Genomic DNA, 17,462 nt, shown 5'->3' on the forward strand with positions numbered 1-17,462 from the left:
CGGCATCCCCTTTGTTTGGCCGTAATGCCCCCTAAAAATATCCATGCCTTTTGCCGCCAGTGGCAGTTGTGGCCTTCTCCCTTAATGCTGCTCGCTCCATCACGTGATCAGGGCCCTCATTTATCAATGTTGCGTAGAATGCTTCTAAATTAACTCGTACAAAGAAAACGTTTACAAGTACAAAAAATGTGGTATTTATCAATTGCTCGTACACCTGATTATGTCACGTGTGTTCCCTCTCCGGCCTCTAGGTCACCAGGCTGCTCGTTATGGCGCACACCTGTCACCATCCTTACGCGCAGCAGCGCATTATGACACTCACCTGTTCCGTTTATTTATTAAAACACTCACTCCCTGAATTTGCTTCCCGACTCTCAGCACCCATCGTTCACAGATTTACACACACCTGTAAGTATTTTGCCTTGATAAATCAGACACGCGCTAAAACACTGTGCTAGTGCACGTGAAGTCTCATTTACATAAATAACCGCCCTAAATTACCATTTATGGTCACAAACCTTCCCTTTAAAGCTGCAAGAAATGTTGCTAATTTCTGTCCGCCAACATGAGGAAATCAAAGAAGACAAAGAAAAACTTTTTATCATTGAAGTGGAAGCAAAACAAGCCATACTTTTTGGAGCCCTCAGCAATGGCTTGACAAATAACAGACAAAATCTTGCTTGGGAGCAGGCTTGAGCTGTAGTAAATTCTGAGTGCAGAACAGTTAATGAAATTTAACTTGTCATGCTTTATTTTCACAACCATATTCAGACATAGACCACATCTAAATACTTTTTGTTGACAAATATAAGAAATATATATAACAATAAATGTAACAAAATGAATATTACAAAAATAACAAAACATGACATCTTGACAGATGTGGGTGATTTGCCTGACACCTCATCCCCAGGCCTACCAGAAGGGTGTCCTCTGACCCCTCAGTCCCAGGCCTACCAGAAGGGTGTCCTCTGACCCCTCAGTCCCAGGCCTACCAGAAGGGTGTCCTCTGACCCCTCAGTCCCAGGCCTACCAGAAGGGTGTCCTCTGACCCCTCAGTCCCAGGCCTACCAGAAGGGTGTCCTCTGACACCTCAGTCCCAGGCCTACCAGAAGGGTGTCCTCTGACCCCTCAGTCCCAGGCCTACAAGAAGTGTGTCCTCTGACCCCTCAGTCCCAGGCCTACCAGAAGGGTGTCCTCTGATCCCTCAGTCCCAGGCCTACCAGAAGGGTGTCCTCTGACCCCTCAGTCCCAGGCCTACCAGAAGGGTGTCCTCTGACCCCTCAGTCCCAGGCCTACCAAAAGGGTGTCCTCTGACCCCTCAGTCCCAGGCCTACCAGAAGGGTGTCCTCTGACCCCTCAGTCCCAGGCCTACCAGAAGGGTGTCCTCTGACCCCTCAGTCCCAGGCCTACCAAAAGGGTGTCCTCTGACACCTCAGTCCCAGGCCTACCAGAAGGGTGTCCTCTGACACCTCAGTCCCAGGCCTACCAGAAGGGTGTCCTCTGACACCTCAGTCCCAGGCCTACCAGAAGGGTGTCCTCTGACACCTCAGTCCCAGGCCTACCAGAAGTGTGTCCTCTGACCCCTCAGTCCCAGGCCTACCAGAAGGGTGTCCTCTGACCCCTCAGTCCCAGGCCTACCAGAAGTGTGTCCTCTGACCCCTCAGTCCCAGGCCTACCAGAAGGGTGTCCTCTGACCCCTCAGTCCCAGGCCTACCAGAAGGGTGTCCTCTGACCCCTCAGTCCCAGGCCTACCAGAAGGGTGTCCTCTGACACCTCAGTCCCAGGCCTACCAGAAGTGTGTCCTCTGACCCCTCAGTCCCAGGCCTACCAGAAGGGTGTTCTCTGACCCCTCAGTCCCAGGCCTACCATTAGGGTGTCCTCTGACCCCTCAGTCCCAGGCCTACCAGAAGGATGTCCTCTGACCCCTCAGTCCCAGGCCTACCAGAAGGGTGTCCTCTTTGTGGAGCGATTCAGCTGCGCCGCATGTTTTGACTGACGCAGTCCTGAAACAAGAGATCAACACATAAATTCTTGGACTCAAACAGCAGCTGGAAGACGTATGCAGCTGGAGGACGTATGCAGCTGGAGGACGTATGCTGCTGGAGGACATATGCAGCTGGAGGACGTATGCAACGGCCTGAGAGAGAAATCAATCATTGAAATAACTTGTTGATTGTGTCAAACATGTGAGACAATAAATTCTGGTGCAATGTAAATGTGTTTTCCTTGTTGATTTGATTACAATATATGGAAGAACAGATATCTAAAAGCGTTGTATGATATTGACTCTTGTCCTCAGTGCCAGAGCTATGGGTGGTGGGAAAAACTCCCTGTCAGGCATGGGCTCATCGGGTCTGGGTAGATCATTCAGTGGAATGCCATTTTTGATTGCAATGTTGTGGAGCACACTGCAAGCCTTGACAATGTAACAAACCTAAAAAGGAATTTGCACATTGTATTACATTCACGTAATGGGATTTGAAGGAATGTCATTTCAGAGGCAAACCTTGCTAGGCTAGTATTGCAGTGTGCCTCCTGTCCCAGACAAGCACAATGCCCTTCTAGAAGGCCTATGGTGCGCTCCACTGTTGTTCTTGTGTGTGCGTGGGCTTGGTTGTACCTTGACTCTTGTTGGTTTGAGGGGTTTGTGAGGGGAGTCAACAGCCATGTTTTTAATGGGTAGCCCTGGTCTCCTGCAGTTATGAAACACACCATTCAGATATTGTTTCCCAGTAGAGGTCTAACATGGCAAATAAAACCTTGAAAATAAAAACATAAGTCACTTACCAATAAGCCATCCATCCTCAACAGCTCCTTCCTGGAGGCCAACTGAACTGTTCCGCACAATGAATGAATCGTGTCCCACCTGGCCATTTGGCCACTACATTCAACAAAGCCAAATGTGAATCACAGATGACCTGCACATTGACAGAATGGAAACCTTATCTTTTGACGAAGTTGAATTAATTCATTGATGGTGCTTTTATTGAGATGTGGGTGCAGTCAACTGCTGAAATGACATTAGGAAATCCAGCTATGGTATGGAAATCCCTTTTCACTCTGGCCTGTTGCACAGCAGTGTACGGAAACTGCAAGTATTATGGGGGTCAATGAAATAATGCCATGAAGGACTGCAGGCAATATTCGACTCATGGTTGGTTGTGAAATGCCAGACCGATCCGCAATCTCCCGTTGGAATGTTCCAGTGGCCAAAAATCCCAGGGTGGAGCAGACTTGGGTATGCACTGGAATGGTATTGGTGCATTTCATCTCCCTTTCTAATACTGGAGAGAGTTGGTTGCAGAGATACAATAAAATATGCCTTGGAAAACAAAATCTACTAATAAGCCAAGCGTCGCTCTCAGCAAAAACATCTGCACGCTCATTGAAAACACGCTCCCTGCGTAATGCAGCTTGTGCCAGATCCTCCAGTAATGCAAGATTTGCTATTTTGGACAAGTCACAATGCCTCAGTATTGCCTTTTATATTATTTAACTGGTTTAACTAAATTGCCTCCAACCTTACATTCCACTCTATTTCTAATTGATTTTATTATTAAATTATTATTCAATTCGACTTAAATGGTTTCATGTTTATGAATTCGATAGCACCCTGAGAAAAATATTAGTAGCTTACGTGTCTATAAAAGAAATACGAAATAAACGATTAATGTATTGTCTTTTTTCTTCATATTTTTATGATTTGGTCCAGTATGTCAACCCTTTCTCCATTTGGTGGATGGTATTTCATTAGGGTGCTGTGGGTGCAAGGTGATGTGGGTACGCATGGTTAGAGGTGTGCTTCAATTTACAAACAATCTCAAGTATAAGTACAAATTGATCAATTCCACACATTCTCAAGTATGAGTAAGAATTGATCAATCCCACACATTCTCAAGTATAAGTACAAATTGATAAATCCCATACATTGCTTAGAAATGATTGCACACATGGTTTACGAACCTTTCTGTTCATTTGCAACATTGATAAATGAGGGCCCAGGTCTTTCTCACAGGCTACAAGTGAAGACAGACACATCAGGGACGCAACTGCATGCATCCTTATCCAATTCCGAGGTGCATATTGCAGATATTGGAAGAACTGTCCACACTTACTTTTTATCAGCCAACAAGATGAGTAGGCCTAACGAACAGCAAAAGCACTAGCCTATGTAAATCTACTATGCCCCATAGTACAAAAGTCTAACTATTCAGTTCTGTGCGAGAAATAAATATTCCAAACATAGTCTGGGACAGTGGTGTGATGCAATAGATCCCTATGTGGCTGACACAACAGATCAGAACGTTTAGCTTAAAATGTTGATCAACTATTAGGCTATTCACATTATAAGTGCAACAATGCGCACATGGTAGAAGCATTAAGAGCAAATGTTCCATGAGCAGAAAACACCATTATCAAAAGTTATCGCAAATGCAATTATTCATGTAATGCTTTATTATAAAGGTGCATTTTTATGGTGAAAATGATCTTCCCCAAACTTGAAACTCACACGCTGCTTATGTATGCCAGTTAGACTCTACACCCCTTGTAAAGCAGATAGTTGTGATACAAACCTTATTAAAACATATAGGCCTATGGGTGTGCAACTATGATTAGAAAAAGTCGCACAAAACGCATTGTTTCTTATGTTGGGCATCATTCACAAGTGATAATATATAATTCACAAGTGATAGGCTATTATTGTTACCCATCAAACAGTTCTTGATTTAATCTTGTCTTTACATACACTAAATAATATATGTGTGAAATTTGTTTTGATATAGAATGGACCATTATCATGCACCTGTATTGAAACAGGAGCAGTGGGGGAAAAAATATGTCATCTATGCACTTAGAAATAGCAAATGGAGGATGCTTTTCCCCGTGGTTTATTTTCATGCCAGCCAGATAGGTTATACTCCTGTTGTATATACAGTGGGGCAAAAAAGTATTTAGTCAGCCACCAATTGTGCAAGTTCTCCCACTTAAAAAGATGAGAGAGGCCTGTAAATTTCATCATAGGTACACTTCAACTATGACAGACAAAATGAGAAAAAAAAATCCAGAAAATCACATTGTAGGATTTTTAATGAATTTATTTGCAAATGATGGTGGAAAATAAGTATTTGGTCAATAACAAAAGTTTATCTCAATACTTTGTTATATACCCTTTGTTGGCAATGACAGAGGTCAAACATATTCTGTAAGTCTTCACAAGACTTACACAAGACACACTGTTGCTGGTATTTTGGCCCATTCCTCCATGCAGATTTCCTCTAGAGCAGTGATGTTTTGGGGCTGTTACTGGGCAACACGGACTTTCAACTCCCTTCAAAGATTTTCCATGGGGTTGAGATCTGGAGACTGGCTAGGCCACTCCAGGACCTTGAAATGCTTCTTACGAAGCAACTCCTTCGTTGCCCGGGCGGTGTGTTTGGGATCATTGTCATGCTGAAAGACCCAGCCACGTTTCATCTTCAATGCCCTTGCTGATGGAAGGAGGTTTTCACTCAAAATCTCACAATACATGGCCCTATTCATTCTTTCCTTTACACGGATCAGTCGTCCTGGTCCCTTTGCAGAAAAACAGCCCCAAAGCATGATGTTTCCACCCCCATGCTTCACAGTAGGTATGGTGTTCTTTGGATGCAACTCAGCATTCTTTGTCCTCCAAACACGACGAGTTGAGTTTTTACCAAAAAGTTATATTTTGGTTTCATCTGACCATATGACATTCTCCCAATCTTCTTCTGGATCATCCAAATGCTCTCTAGCAAACTTCAGACGGGTCTGGACATGTACTGGCTTAAGCAGGGGGACACGTCTGGCACTGCAGGATTTGAGTCCATGGCGGCGTAGTGTGTTACTTATGGTAGGCTTTGTTACTTTGGTCCCAGCTCCCTGCAGGTCATTCACTAGGTCCCCCAGTGTGGTTCTGGGATTTTTGCTCACCGTTCTTGTAATCATTTTGACCCCACGGGGTGAGATCTTGCGTGGAGCCCCAGATCGCGGGAGATTATTAGTGGTCTTGTATGTCTTCCATTTCCTAATAATTGCTCCCACAGTTGATTTCTTCAAACCAAGCTGCTTACCTATTGCAGATTCAGTCTTCCCAGCCTGATGCAGGTCTACAATTTTGTTTCTGGTGTCCTTTGACAGCTCTTTGGTCTTGGCCATAGTGGAGTTTGGAGTGTGACTGTTTGAGGTTGTGGACAGGTGTCTTTTATACTGATAACAAGTTCAAACAGGAGCCATTAATACAGGTAGCGAGTGGAGGACAGAGGAGTCTCTTAAAGAAGAAGTTACAGGTCTGTGAGAGCCAGAAATCTTGCTTGTTTGTAGGTGACCAAATACTTATTTTCCACCATAATTTGCAAATAAATTCATTAAAAATCCTACAATGTGATTTTCTGGATTTTTTTTCTCTCATTTTGTCTGTCATAGTTGAAGTGTACCTATGATGAAAATTACAGGCCTCTCTCATCTTTTTAAGTGGGAGAACTTTCACAATTGGTGGCGGACTAAATACTTTTTTTGCCCCACTGTATAAGCAATGTGCTTAATATTAGGAAAGTTGAGAAATAAATATTGTAGGCCTAATCTATAGAAAGCTGATCCTCATCTTTTTAGTAGAGGCCATCACTCTTTTTTTAATTGTTCAATTGCATAGCCTATATAAATATTGTGCAACATCTCATGGGCTCTCATGAAATGTTTGAATAGATTTTTGGATACATTTGCATTGATGTCAGAAGGTTAGAGGGACAATAGATTGCTGATTACCAGGCAGTTAGTAAATTTGTTAGGCTACCAATGAACAGCAGCAGCATCAGTGCTTGGAGAAGCCTAATTACTGTGGTTAAACAGTCACATGGAATTTGACTGCCTTCATGACTCTTGACCGCCGGTGTGGCAATAATATCGTCACACCTTGGCCAAGGACGTGAGGGTTTATGCTTCCTCCTGCTTGGTGTGCGCCCAGTGCAAGGCTCCCAGGCACCTGCCCAAAGGGAAATTACAACCCCTACCCGTAACGCAACGGCCGTGGTCGCACCTGTCGATGGACTTCCTGACAGATCTTCCTCCGTCACAAGGGAACCACGATCCTGGTTGTTGTGGATCGGTTTTCTAAGTCCTGCCGTCTCCTCCCTTCGCCCTGTGGCTCTATGGCTCTACAGACTGCGGAGGCCCTGTTCACACACTTCTTCCGGCACTACGGGGTGCCTGAGGACATAGTTTCTGATCGGGGTCCTCAGTTCACGTCCAGGGTCTGGAGAGCGTTCGTGGAATGTCTGGGGGTCTCGGTCAGCCTCACCTCAGGTTTTCACCCCGAGAGTAACGGGCAGGTGGAGAGAGTAAACCAGGATGTAGGTAGGTTTCTGCGGTCATATTGTCAGGACCGGCCAGGGGAGTGGGCGGCGTTCATCCCCTGGGCAGAGATGGCCCAAAACTCACTCCGCCACTAACCTCTCTCCTTACCAGTGTGTACTGGGGTATGAGCCGGTTCTGGCACCTTGGCATCAGAGCCAGATCGAAGCTCCTGCGGTGGACGAATGGTTTAAGCGCTCGGAGGAGACCTGCCCATGTGCACCTACAATGGGACGTGAGGTGGCAAAAGGCTAGCGCCGACCGCCGCCTGAACAAGGAGAGGCGCGTCAAGGGGGGGGTACTGTAACGACTTCCACCAAAGTAGGTGCCTCTCCTTGTTCAGGCGGCGCTCGGCGGTCGGTGTCGCCGGTCTACTAGCCATTGCCGATCCACTTTTTTTCCCCCTTTGGTTTTGTCTTTGTTTTCGCACACCTGTTTTCCATTTCACAATAATTTGTTCCTGTATTTAAACCCTCTGTTTCCCCCATGGTTTTGTGCGGGATTATCACATGTTCAGTTAGGTTTATTTTGATGGCTGGTTTTTGACAGGTGCTGTGTTCACCCATGCTTTATCTTTACCGTCTTGTTTTGGTCAAATGTAATTGTTACCTTGTGCCTTGTTGAGTAAAGTACGTTGCTCACTCATTCTGCTCTCCAGCGCCTGACTTCATGCACCAGCTACACTCACCTTCTGACACAGGGGTGTATTCATTCCGCCGATTCTGTTGAAAAACATTTCTAAACAGAACGAAACGGGGATAAATATACCTTAATTTGTCCAAAAGAAACTATTTTTTGCAACTGTTGGACTAATGATTGTACCCTAGATCAGCTAGATGCGGGCACAAGTGTGCAAGGCGGTATTGAATGTGTCAGTGTCTGTCAACATGATTACTCAAATTTCTCTCAACCTGTGCACCTACGTTGTAAATAATAATTCTTAGGGTAGGTTGTAGCAACCTCATGATAGGTGTAGGGAACATTTGAGTATCATGTAGTAGCCTAAACTTACCGATGTTACATTGAGCTGGGTGAATGGATGATGAATGACAGTCATCCAATATGCTGTAATAGAAATAAGGCCATGCTCAACTAAATGTCACTGTCTGCCACTGCACAATAAACATAAAGTTTAAATGCAGAGACTCCGAAATCATTGAGTGCTTTTGAAATCTATAGCCTATCTCTGCTGCACTCTATCAGCACAATGGACAGCGCCCTTCAACAAGGCCATTTGGTAAAGAATATAGGCTACTAGATAGATTAGATTAGATTAGATTAGATTAGGTAGATAGATAGATAGATAGATAGATAGATAGATAGATAGATAGATAGATAGATAGATAGATAGATAGATAGATAGATAGATAGATAGATAGATAGATAGATAGATAGATAGATAGATAGATAGATAGATAGATAGATAGATAGATAGATAGATAGATAGATAGATAGATAGATAGATAGATAGATAGATAGATAGATAGATAGATAGAGCAAATCCCCTATTACAAACAGCCTAAGTGAATGCAGCCGTACACACAGCTTTCTTACCAAAATAATTTAAACTAAATGCTGAAAGTAGTAGCGTAGTTATTCATGCATGCAAACAAAAATACTGAATACCAGTTTGGCTTAGAATAGCCACAATTTGAACAAATGAATGTGACTAGAACAAAACAGAGATACAAGGTAGTAGGCCTCGTAAAACAAAAGGTGATTGGATTCGGGTTTGGCCGGGGTAGGCAGTCATTGTAAATAATAATTTATTCTTAACTAACTTGCCTTGTTAAATAAAGGTTAAATAAAAAAAGTTAATATTTAATAAAAAATTCAAAAGTGGTCCGAAACCTGAATACCGACACGAGGGTCAAACAAATTCCCCTCTAAGACAATCACTGGTACAGCTGATTAGCTGTCTTGAGTCAAATATCTAGAAAAACAAATCTAAGTGAGACTGTCCTACTACGCTCATCATCAATGGGAACCATCGAGATAGCTGGCTAGCTATCTTCCAGAAAAAAAACAACAGTAGAAGATGGGAAAGGGGAGACCGCTTTTGGACAATCAGAGCCATACAAGCTTGCCACTGAAAGGCCAACAACCTTCCTAAGGAGGGCTGGTTCCTTAGGCATTCACACGTAAATACATTCATGATTTTTTATTCCAAACGGGCAGCGGTTCATGTGTAAACTATATGATTACTTTGAGAATAGTTCTGAAATGTATCGAAGATAAGTGTATTTTTTTTATCTCTCTTTCTCCATGTGGTTGAGTAAGAGCACCATATTGTGTCAGTCCGCTAGGGACCTTTGTCTCATGTATTATGGGTGTATGTTTATTCTGTGTAATTATTTAGTTAGCTAGTAAAAAAATAATTAAACCAATTTGTGTACTACTGAATCACGAGTAAGGCTGGGTTTTTTGCAGATGGATGAGGTTACAACTGTTCAGAATGATATGATAAGAGGTAATGATTAATAAGATGACAGTTTATAAGGTCTATATCTATTATATCGATAGAGTTTAATTTGGGAGATGGTGAATATTTAAACAACCTCTTCCGTGGAGCCCCAAATTCCTAATGAGTTAATTGTTACATGATTAATTTAATCGGGTAACAGTTAAACATAGTTAGTGGATTAAATAAATAACAGTCATCAGATCAATAAAAGTAAAGTCACAACACTAGCTAACCAACAACTGTAATGATGTATTTGAGAGACAACAAGTGCTCATTGTGCAAATGTATTTATGTTTTCAATAAACATTGGAAATTAAATATAGCTTCTGTCAACAATCTAAGCCAACCCCGTTTGTTTTGCCTTATAGTTGCACACCTGTCGGATTTGTTGCAAAACAACCAACCTGTCTATGGCATGAAATATCCACTGCGCCCTATCAGCACCATGGACAGCGTCCCACATATTAAAGCAGGATTTTTGATAAAACAAGCAGCTAGATTGTTTCAATCTTACCTTTTCAAAAGACTTGCAGCCACATTGATGCTCTGTGGAACTTCCTGAGTAATCAATCAATCCATTCTCCCCTAAATCTTATTGTAAGAGCCCTCTCAAATGTCAGTTGGATTAGTTGAGCTTTCCTCGAGTGTAGCATGCTTTTTCTGTGCTGACTGAAAAAGTTTGTCAAAGTGGAAAATGAGTTCTCGCATGTAGCTGTGGACGCCCCAAAAGTCAGTTCATGTTTCAGTGCAGTAAACATTGTCGGCATAGCAGAGAGCGGCCCAGAGAATCGTTGCAGGATATCAAGTAGGGTCCATTTGTCCACATTGGAGCCAGAGCGGGCGATTTCAGCGAAAACTGGCGAGTGACACTAAACTCAGCTTTCACCAAATCTGTTTTGCTTTGATCAGCAGTGGTTTCACCTTTTTCACATCTAGAAAGTGGCTCTCTGGGTCAAGGGCACACAGGGCCTCCTCAGCTGGCTGTTGCGTTTGCTGAATTGTTCTGACATTTCACCAACGACAGCATCCAACATGCTGAAGAACAGTCTTTTACACTCAGTCTCTTCTCCTCTGTCCTGCTGGCCTACTGTACTGTCCACCATGTATTGCTGGAGATTTGTACTTATATAATGTCATAATTTGATTGGAGCTGGTGGTGGTGTGTAAGTAGCACTGCACTGTGCCCCAATGGCTTCAAAGGAACTCGCTGTCGCACCTCAGTTTCTCAACGTACTCCAATGCACAGCTGGCCACTTTGACTCCAGTGTAAAGATCCATTGCTTTTGCCTGGAGTAGTTTGTTTGGAGGATGGAGAAGACTGAAAATGTTGTGCACCATGGTGGTTGTAAACTTAAAGCTGGGATCCGTCACCACCTTCAGCAGCCCTGTAGCCTCGAGTCTTACTTCTGTGTTGTAGGAACACATACATTCGATGTCAGAGAGGAACTTCACACTGCCATCACAACTTTTAACAACTTTTAACAACAACACAGTAGCCAGGATTCCAGTCCACCTTTGATCCAGTAGTCTTTTCGAGGTTTCTCTAGTGTACAGGGTAGCGATTGTTGGTTTATTTAAGAACCTGTAGAGTGAGTCACAGACATTATAAAAGTCCTCCAGTGCTATTTCAGATTACATGGTGTAATCGACCACTAAGTGAAGCTGGTGGTTTTAACAATGAACATATGGCACTTCTCTGTTTACTTTGTCCTGCAATATTCTCTGCATACCCCCCTTTTTACCTGACATCACACTCACGCCGTCATAACATTGACTAAGTATGTTTTCTGTGTCAATGCCTACCTTTGTTAGCTCGGTAAGAACAAGGTTTGTAAGTGATAAAGCATCACAGTATTTTGAAGTTGCCATTCATTTTCATTAGATTATAGTCATTTAGCAGACGCTCTTGTCCAGAATGACTTACAGTACAGTCGGAAAGTATTCACACCCCTTGACTTTTTCCACATTTTACTATGTTACAGCCTTATTCTAAAATGGATTGAATAAAACAATCTATCCTCATCAATCTACACACCACAATACCCCATAATGACAAAGCAAAAACAAAATATTGGAAATCTTTGCTAATTTATTAGAAATAAAAAACATAAATACCTTATTTACATAAGCATTCAGACCCTTTTCTCTGAGACTTGAGCTCAGATGCATCCTGTTTCCATTGATCATCCTTGAGATGTTTCGACAACTTGATTGGAGTCCACCTGTGGTAAATTCAATTGATTGGAAATGATTTGGAAAGGCCCACACCTGTCTATATAAGGTCCCACAGTTGACAGAGCATGTCAGAGCAGAAACAAAGCCATGAGGTTGAAGGAATTCTCCGTATAGCTCCGAGACAGAATTGTGTTGAGGCACAGATCTGGGGAGGGGTACCAAAACATGATCAATGGAAACGTGATGCACCTGAGCTCAATTTCGAGTCTTATAGTAAACGGTCTGAATCGTTATGTAAGTAAGGTATTTCTGTTTTTTGTTTTTTTAATAAATTAGCAAACATTTCTAAAAACCTGTTTTCGCGTTGTCATTATGGGGTATTATGTGTAGATTGATGAGGGATTTTTTTTAATATACATTTTAGAATAAGGCTATAACATAACAAAATGTGGAAAAAGTCAAGCGGTCTGAATACTTTCCGAATGCACGTGGGGATATTTGTGTTGACACCGATGTTTCCATAGCACTTTGAACTAGTTTGTCTTTCCACAGTGCAGTGCATTTCAAATGCTTTTTGTATGATAACTGCCTAGCAAATCCAAAATCTTTGGTACAATCAATAGCATTCATCCAGTTCAAATACTCAGCTTGAGCGAAGATCTTGTCTGTGTTAGCATTGGATCCAACAGAGAACTTTCGACATGGGAAACAAAATGCTGCATCTGCATCAAGCAAGTATTCCGGGCACTCTCTTCCTATGAACCAGTTGCTATTAAATTAATGTTTTTGGACAGAAAACCTGCGGCAAGGGTAGGATTTTAGGATTTTAGGCTAACCTGGGCTGGCTCCTCCAATACTGCTGGGCTTGGCCATCACCTCGGTGGTATGATGCTGCTGCTACTGCTCATCACTCTCCTTCTCCATTGTTTGGGTACTTTGACAAAGCCAATTTCTGATATACATCGTGGCAGATTAGCTGGTTTGAGCTAGCTAAATAGGCTAAAGCTAACTCTTACACTTTGTACAGCTAGCTAAGAAGCAAACTAACTTGGTAATGGTGTGGTGTGAGGCAGAGTTGAGTGAACCAGCATCAACAGTAAACTTATAAATCGTAATCAAATATTACATGAGGAAGCGTATCATGTTTATCCCCCAATTTTCATGGAAACCCAAAGGAGTCATAGCTAACCGCCCAGTGGCTGTCCATACCCCTGCTACACACACACTGTGGTGCAATCTGTCCATTGTGATGTCGCATTGGAGATTAAGATTTTAATCTTAAAAAATAAAAAAAATAAAAATGTGCGTGTGAATTTTACCCCTTTTTCTCCCCAATTTCGTAGTATCCAATCGTTTAGTAGCTACTATCTTGTCTCATCGCTACAACTCCCATACGGGCTCGGGAGAGACGAAGGTTGAAAGTCATGCGTCCTCCGATACACAACCCAACCAAGCCGCACTGCTTCTTAACACAGCGCCATCCAACCCGGAAGCCAGCCGCACCAATGTGTCGGAGGAAACACCGTGCACCTGGCAACCTTGGTTAGCGCGCACTAGAGATGAACGTACTTTGGTGCGAAAAGTGCAAATACATCCCAGAACAACAGCAAAGGACCTTGTGAAGATGCTGGAGAAAACAGGTACAAAATAATCTATATCCACAGTAAAATGCGTCCAATATCGACATAACCTGAAAGGCTGCTCAGCAAGGAAGAAGCCACTGCTCCAAAACCGCCACAAAAAAGCCAGACTACAGTTTGCAACTGCACATGGGGACAAAGACTGTACTTTTTGGAGAAATGTCCTCTGGTCTGATGAAACAATAATAGAACTGTTTGGCCATAATGACCATTATTATGTTTGGAAGAAAAAGGGGGAGGCTTGCAAGCCGAAGAACACCATCCCAACCGTGAAGCATGGGGGTGGCAGCATTATGTTGTGGGGGTGCTTTCCTGCAGGAGGGACTGGTGCACTTCATAAAATAGATGGCACCATGAGGAAGAAAATGATGTGGATATATTGAAGCAACATCTCAAGACATCAGCCAGGAAGTTAAAGCTTGGTCACAAATGGGTCTTCCAAATGGACAATGACCCCAAGCATACTTCCAAAGTTGTGGCAAAATGGCTTAAGGACAACAAAGTCAAGGTATTGGAGTGGCCATCACAAAGCCCTGCCCTCAATCCCATAGAAAATGTGTTGGCAGAACTGAAAAAGCGTGTGCGAGCAAGGAGGCCTACAAACTTAACAAAATTCACCCAACTTATTGTGGAAAGCTTGTGGAAGGATACCCGAAACGTTTGACCCAAGTTAAACATTTTAAAGGTAATGCTACCAAATACTAATTGAGTGTATGTAAACTTCTGACTCATTGGGAATGTGATGAAAGAAAGAAAAGCTTAAATAAATCCTTCTCTCTACTATTATTCGGACATTTAACATTCTTAAAATAAAGTGGTGGTCCTAACTGACCTAAGACGAGGAACTCTTACTAGGATTAAATGTCAAGAATTGTGAAACACTGAGTTTAAATGTATTTGGCTAAGGTGTATGTAAACTTCCGACTTCAACTGTACTTAGTTTTACCTGCATTCAATACTAATTGCAATACTAATTTCTGTAATACAATGAAGGTAGACTGTAGTTCATATAGAGCCTGGTCAATCATGGGGCAACCTGCACATCTGTTGTTGTTTTTCTTCTGTTACTGCCACACACACACCACCTCTCCTCACGAAACTCTCGTCTCCCTGGATGCAACTTCTGCCTGCTCATTGGCTGAAGCGGAGAATGCCCTTGCCGCCGGTTGGCTCAAAGTCTGTCCACTTTGTTTTGACATATAAGTGTAACTGTTGATCTGAACTGTGGCGTACGAATAGCCGTCCCACAAATGACAAACCCCGCACCCCATCCTGCACAGAGTGGATTCAGACAGCGATGTACATAGATCCTGTCCTGCTAGAGACCCTATATACCTTACTAAACAGGTTAATATCCTAACATATCTTAGTTCATATATTATAAGCCTAACATTTCTACAGCGAATAGGAGAAGATATTTTTCTGATATTCTAGTGGATATTAAATGACATTTTTGTTCAATCTCCTCTTTGTATTTGAAGAAGAAAAAGGCTCACCATGCTCTCTGCTTGTCTGGAGTTCCTGGGGATGGGGTTGTGCCTACTGGGCTCGCTCCTGGTCATGATCGCGTGCGGGCTGCCCATGTGGAAGGTGACGGCGTTCATCGATATGAATATCGTGGTCGCGCAGACCAACTGGGACGGGCTCTGGATGTCATGCGTGGTGCAGAGCACCGGCCAGATGCAGTGCAAGATGCACGACTCGGTGCTGGCGCTCAGCCATGACCTGCAGACAGCGCGCGCCCTCACGGTGATCGCGGCGGTTCTTGGGGTGGCGGGGCTGGTGGTGACTATTGCTGGGGCGCAGTGCACTAACTGTATCAAGACCGAATTGGTGAAAGCAAAAGTGGTGCACGCCGGCGGGGTGGTCTACATAATCAGCGGTCTATTGGTATTGGTTCCCCTCTGTTGGATGGCCAATAACATCATAGTAGACTTTTACAACCCAGATGTGTCCTCGTCCAAGAAGAGGGAGATAGGAGCGGCCATCTATATCGGCTGGGCCGCCACAGCCCTGCTCCTTCTGGGGGGAACCATGCTGTGCTGCTCCTGTCCCCAGCGAGGCAAGAGTGCCTATCCCACCAAGACCATCTCCGCCAACGGAGACTTCGACAAGAGACATTATGTGTAGGTGATGAAAAGAGAGTTTTGCGCACATCCAAACTTGCCACAGGAGCCGGACAGACAAGTTAATGTCTACCCTTCCTGTTTGATGCCCATCACATACGTTATCTTTATTGTGGTCACCTAGAACGGAGGCTTTGATAAGGGAAATTATGTGTAGGCTAGACGATATCAGGATACTTTTTTTCATTTGGTTTGATTGTCTGTTATGCATGCCGACTTCACCAAACTTTAACTTCCTCAGTTTGAAATCAGTGTATATTTTTTCCGAACATATATTTCTGTGTGTTGTAGGCTACACCGTTGTATAGGGGTCTGGCGACCAGAAAATAAAAACAAAAATGTTGCCAATGAAGCCATACACACCTAGAGCGCAGCTAACGACCAAAACATTGAAACAGTGATCAATCAACTAAGGGAATTTCGTATTTTTCACCCAACTTGTAACCCAAATCCAATGACAAGGTTACATTTTTGGTTCATCTCAAGTTAAATTCACGTTAGTTGACAAATCAACCACATGTAAATGAAAACGAGACATTGAACGATGTCTGTGCCCAGTGGGACCTACTTGTTATAAACTCTTGTATTTGCATATGACTATTTCATCAGTATTATATAGGCTAAAGGTAAAGATGTTTTAAATGTTGATGTTATCATTTGACACTAGGCTATTGTCTGGCCAGAGTGGTCTGTTAAGTCTGTGTGCTCTGTGAATAAAGCCTATTGTTCTCAACTGGCTTTAGTGTCTGCATGTAAGTTATAAATAGCTACATACATAGAAGCAGGGACTGGTTTTCAACATAGTTAATAACTTTAGGTTCCCACATTGCACGTGTCCTTTGTAAGCAGTGAATGCTACTCAGAACAATGTGCCCTCATATGATGATCAAATGAGCTTATTTGCATTTGAATGCTGTTGTATTGTACTGTATAACTAGCTGATTGTGGACCTATCTGTTTTCCTGGCCCTCTTTAAACTATTGGGCAATTGAAGTTTTATAATAAAAATGAAATCACAAACCCACTTGTGTTTCTGTGTAGTATTATTGTCTGTTACATGTGCATTAGGCTATTGTTATTCTAATAGTATGTACTATTGACTGTTTATTAAGCACAGTTCACAATACAGTTTCAGTTGCATTACTGAGGTTTCTCTACATTGACCTTCTACCACACACACAAACATACAATATATAGTGCATTCAGAAAGTATTCAGACCCTTTCACTTTTTCCACATGTTGTTACATTACAGCCTTATTCTGAAATTGATTAAATAAAAAATGATCCTCATCAAACTACACACGATACCCCATAATGATGAAGTGAAAAACGTTTTTAAGAACTTCTTGCACATTTATTGAAAACAAAAAACACAAATTCCTTATTTACATAAGTATTCAGTCTCTTTGCAAAGACTCAAAATTGAGCTTAGGTGCATCCTGTTTCCATTGATCATCCTTGAGATGTTTCTACAGCTGTGGTAAATCAATTGATTGGACATAATTTGGAAAGGCACACACCTGTCTATATAATGTCCCACAGTTGACAGTGCATGTCAGAGCAAAAAACAAGCCATGAGGTCGAAGGAATTGCCCGTAGAGCTCCGAGACAGGATTGTATTGAGGCACAGATCAGAGATGTTCGATCGGGTTCAAGTCCATTCTCTGGCTGGGCCACTCAAGGAC

At 42.8% G+C, this 17,462-nt stretch overlaps 1 protein-coding gene across 1 annotated transcript; it reads left to right on the forward strand.

Annotated features, from left to right (window-relative positions):
• Positions 1–14,887: 14,887 nt before the first annotated feature.
• LOC112220234 (claudin-4) lies at positions 14,888–16,800 on the forward strand. Its single transcript, XM_024381965.2, has 2 exons — positions 14,888–14,997; positions 15,132–16,800. Exons 1-2 carry the CDS (start codon positions 14,948–14,950, stop codon positions 15,778–15,780), a joined length of 699 nt encoding a protein of 232 aa, XP_024237733.1. The 5' UTR covers positions 14,888–14,947; the 3' UTR covers positions 15,781–16,800.
• The last annotated feature ends 662 nt before the right edge of the window (positions 16,801–17,462 follow it).

Source organism: Oncorhynchus tshawytscha, linkage group LG20 (assembly GCF_018296145.1).
Source record: "Oncorhynchus tshawytscha isolate Ot180627B linkage group LG20, Otsh_v2.0, whole genome shotgun sequence".
In the NCBI taxonomy this organism is placed as follows: Eukaryota; Metazoa; Chordata; class Actinopteri; order Salmoniformes; family Salmonidae; genus Oncorhynchus; species Oncorhynchus tshawytscha.

Bases quoted from the DNA above. Each gene is read 5' to 3' on its own strand.
- LOC112220234 (XM_024381965.2), top strand. From the start codon at position 14,948: ATGTACATAGATCCTGTCCTGCTAGAGACCCTATATACCTTACTAAAC. The intron at 14,998-15,131 runs GTTAATATCCTA...TTGTATTTGAAG, and splicing joins CTATATACCTTACTAAACAG to AAGAAAAAGGCTCACCATGC.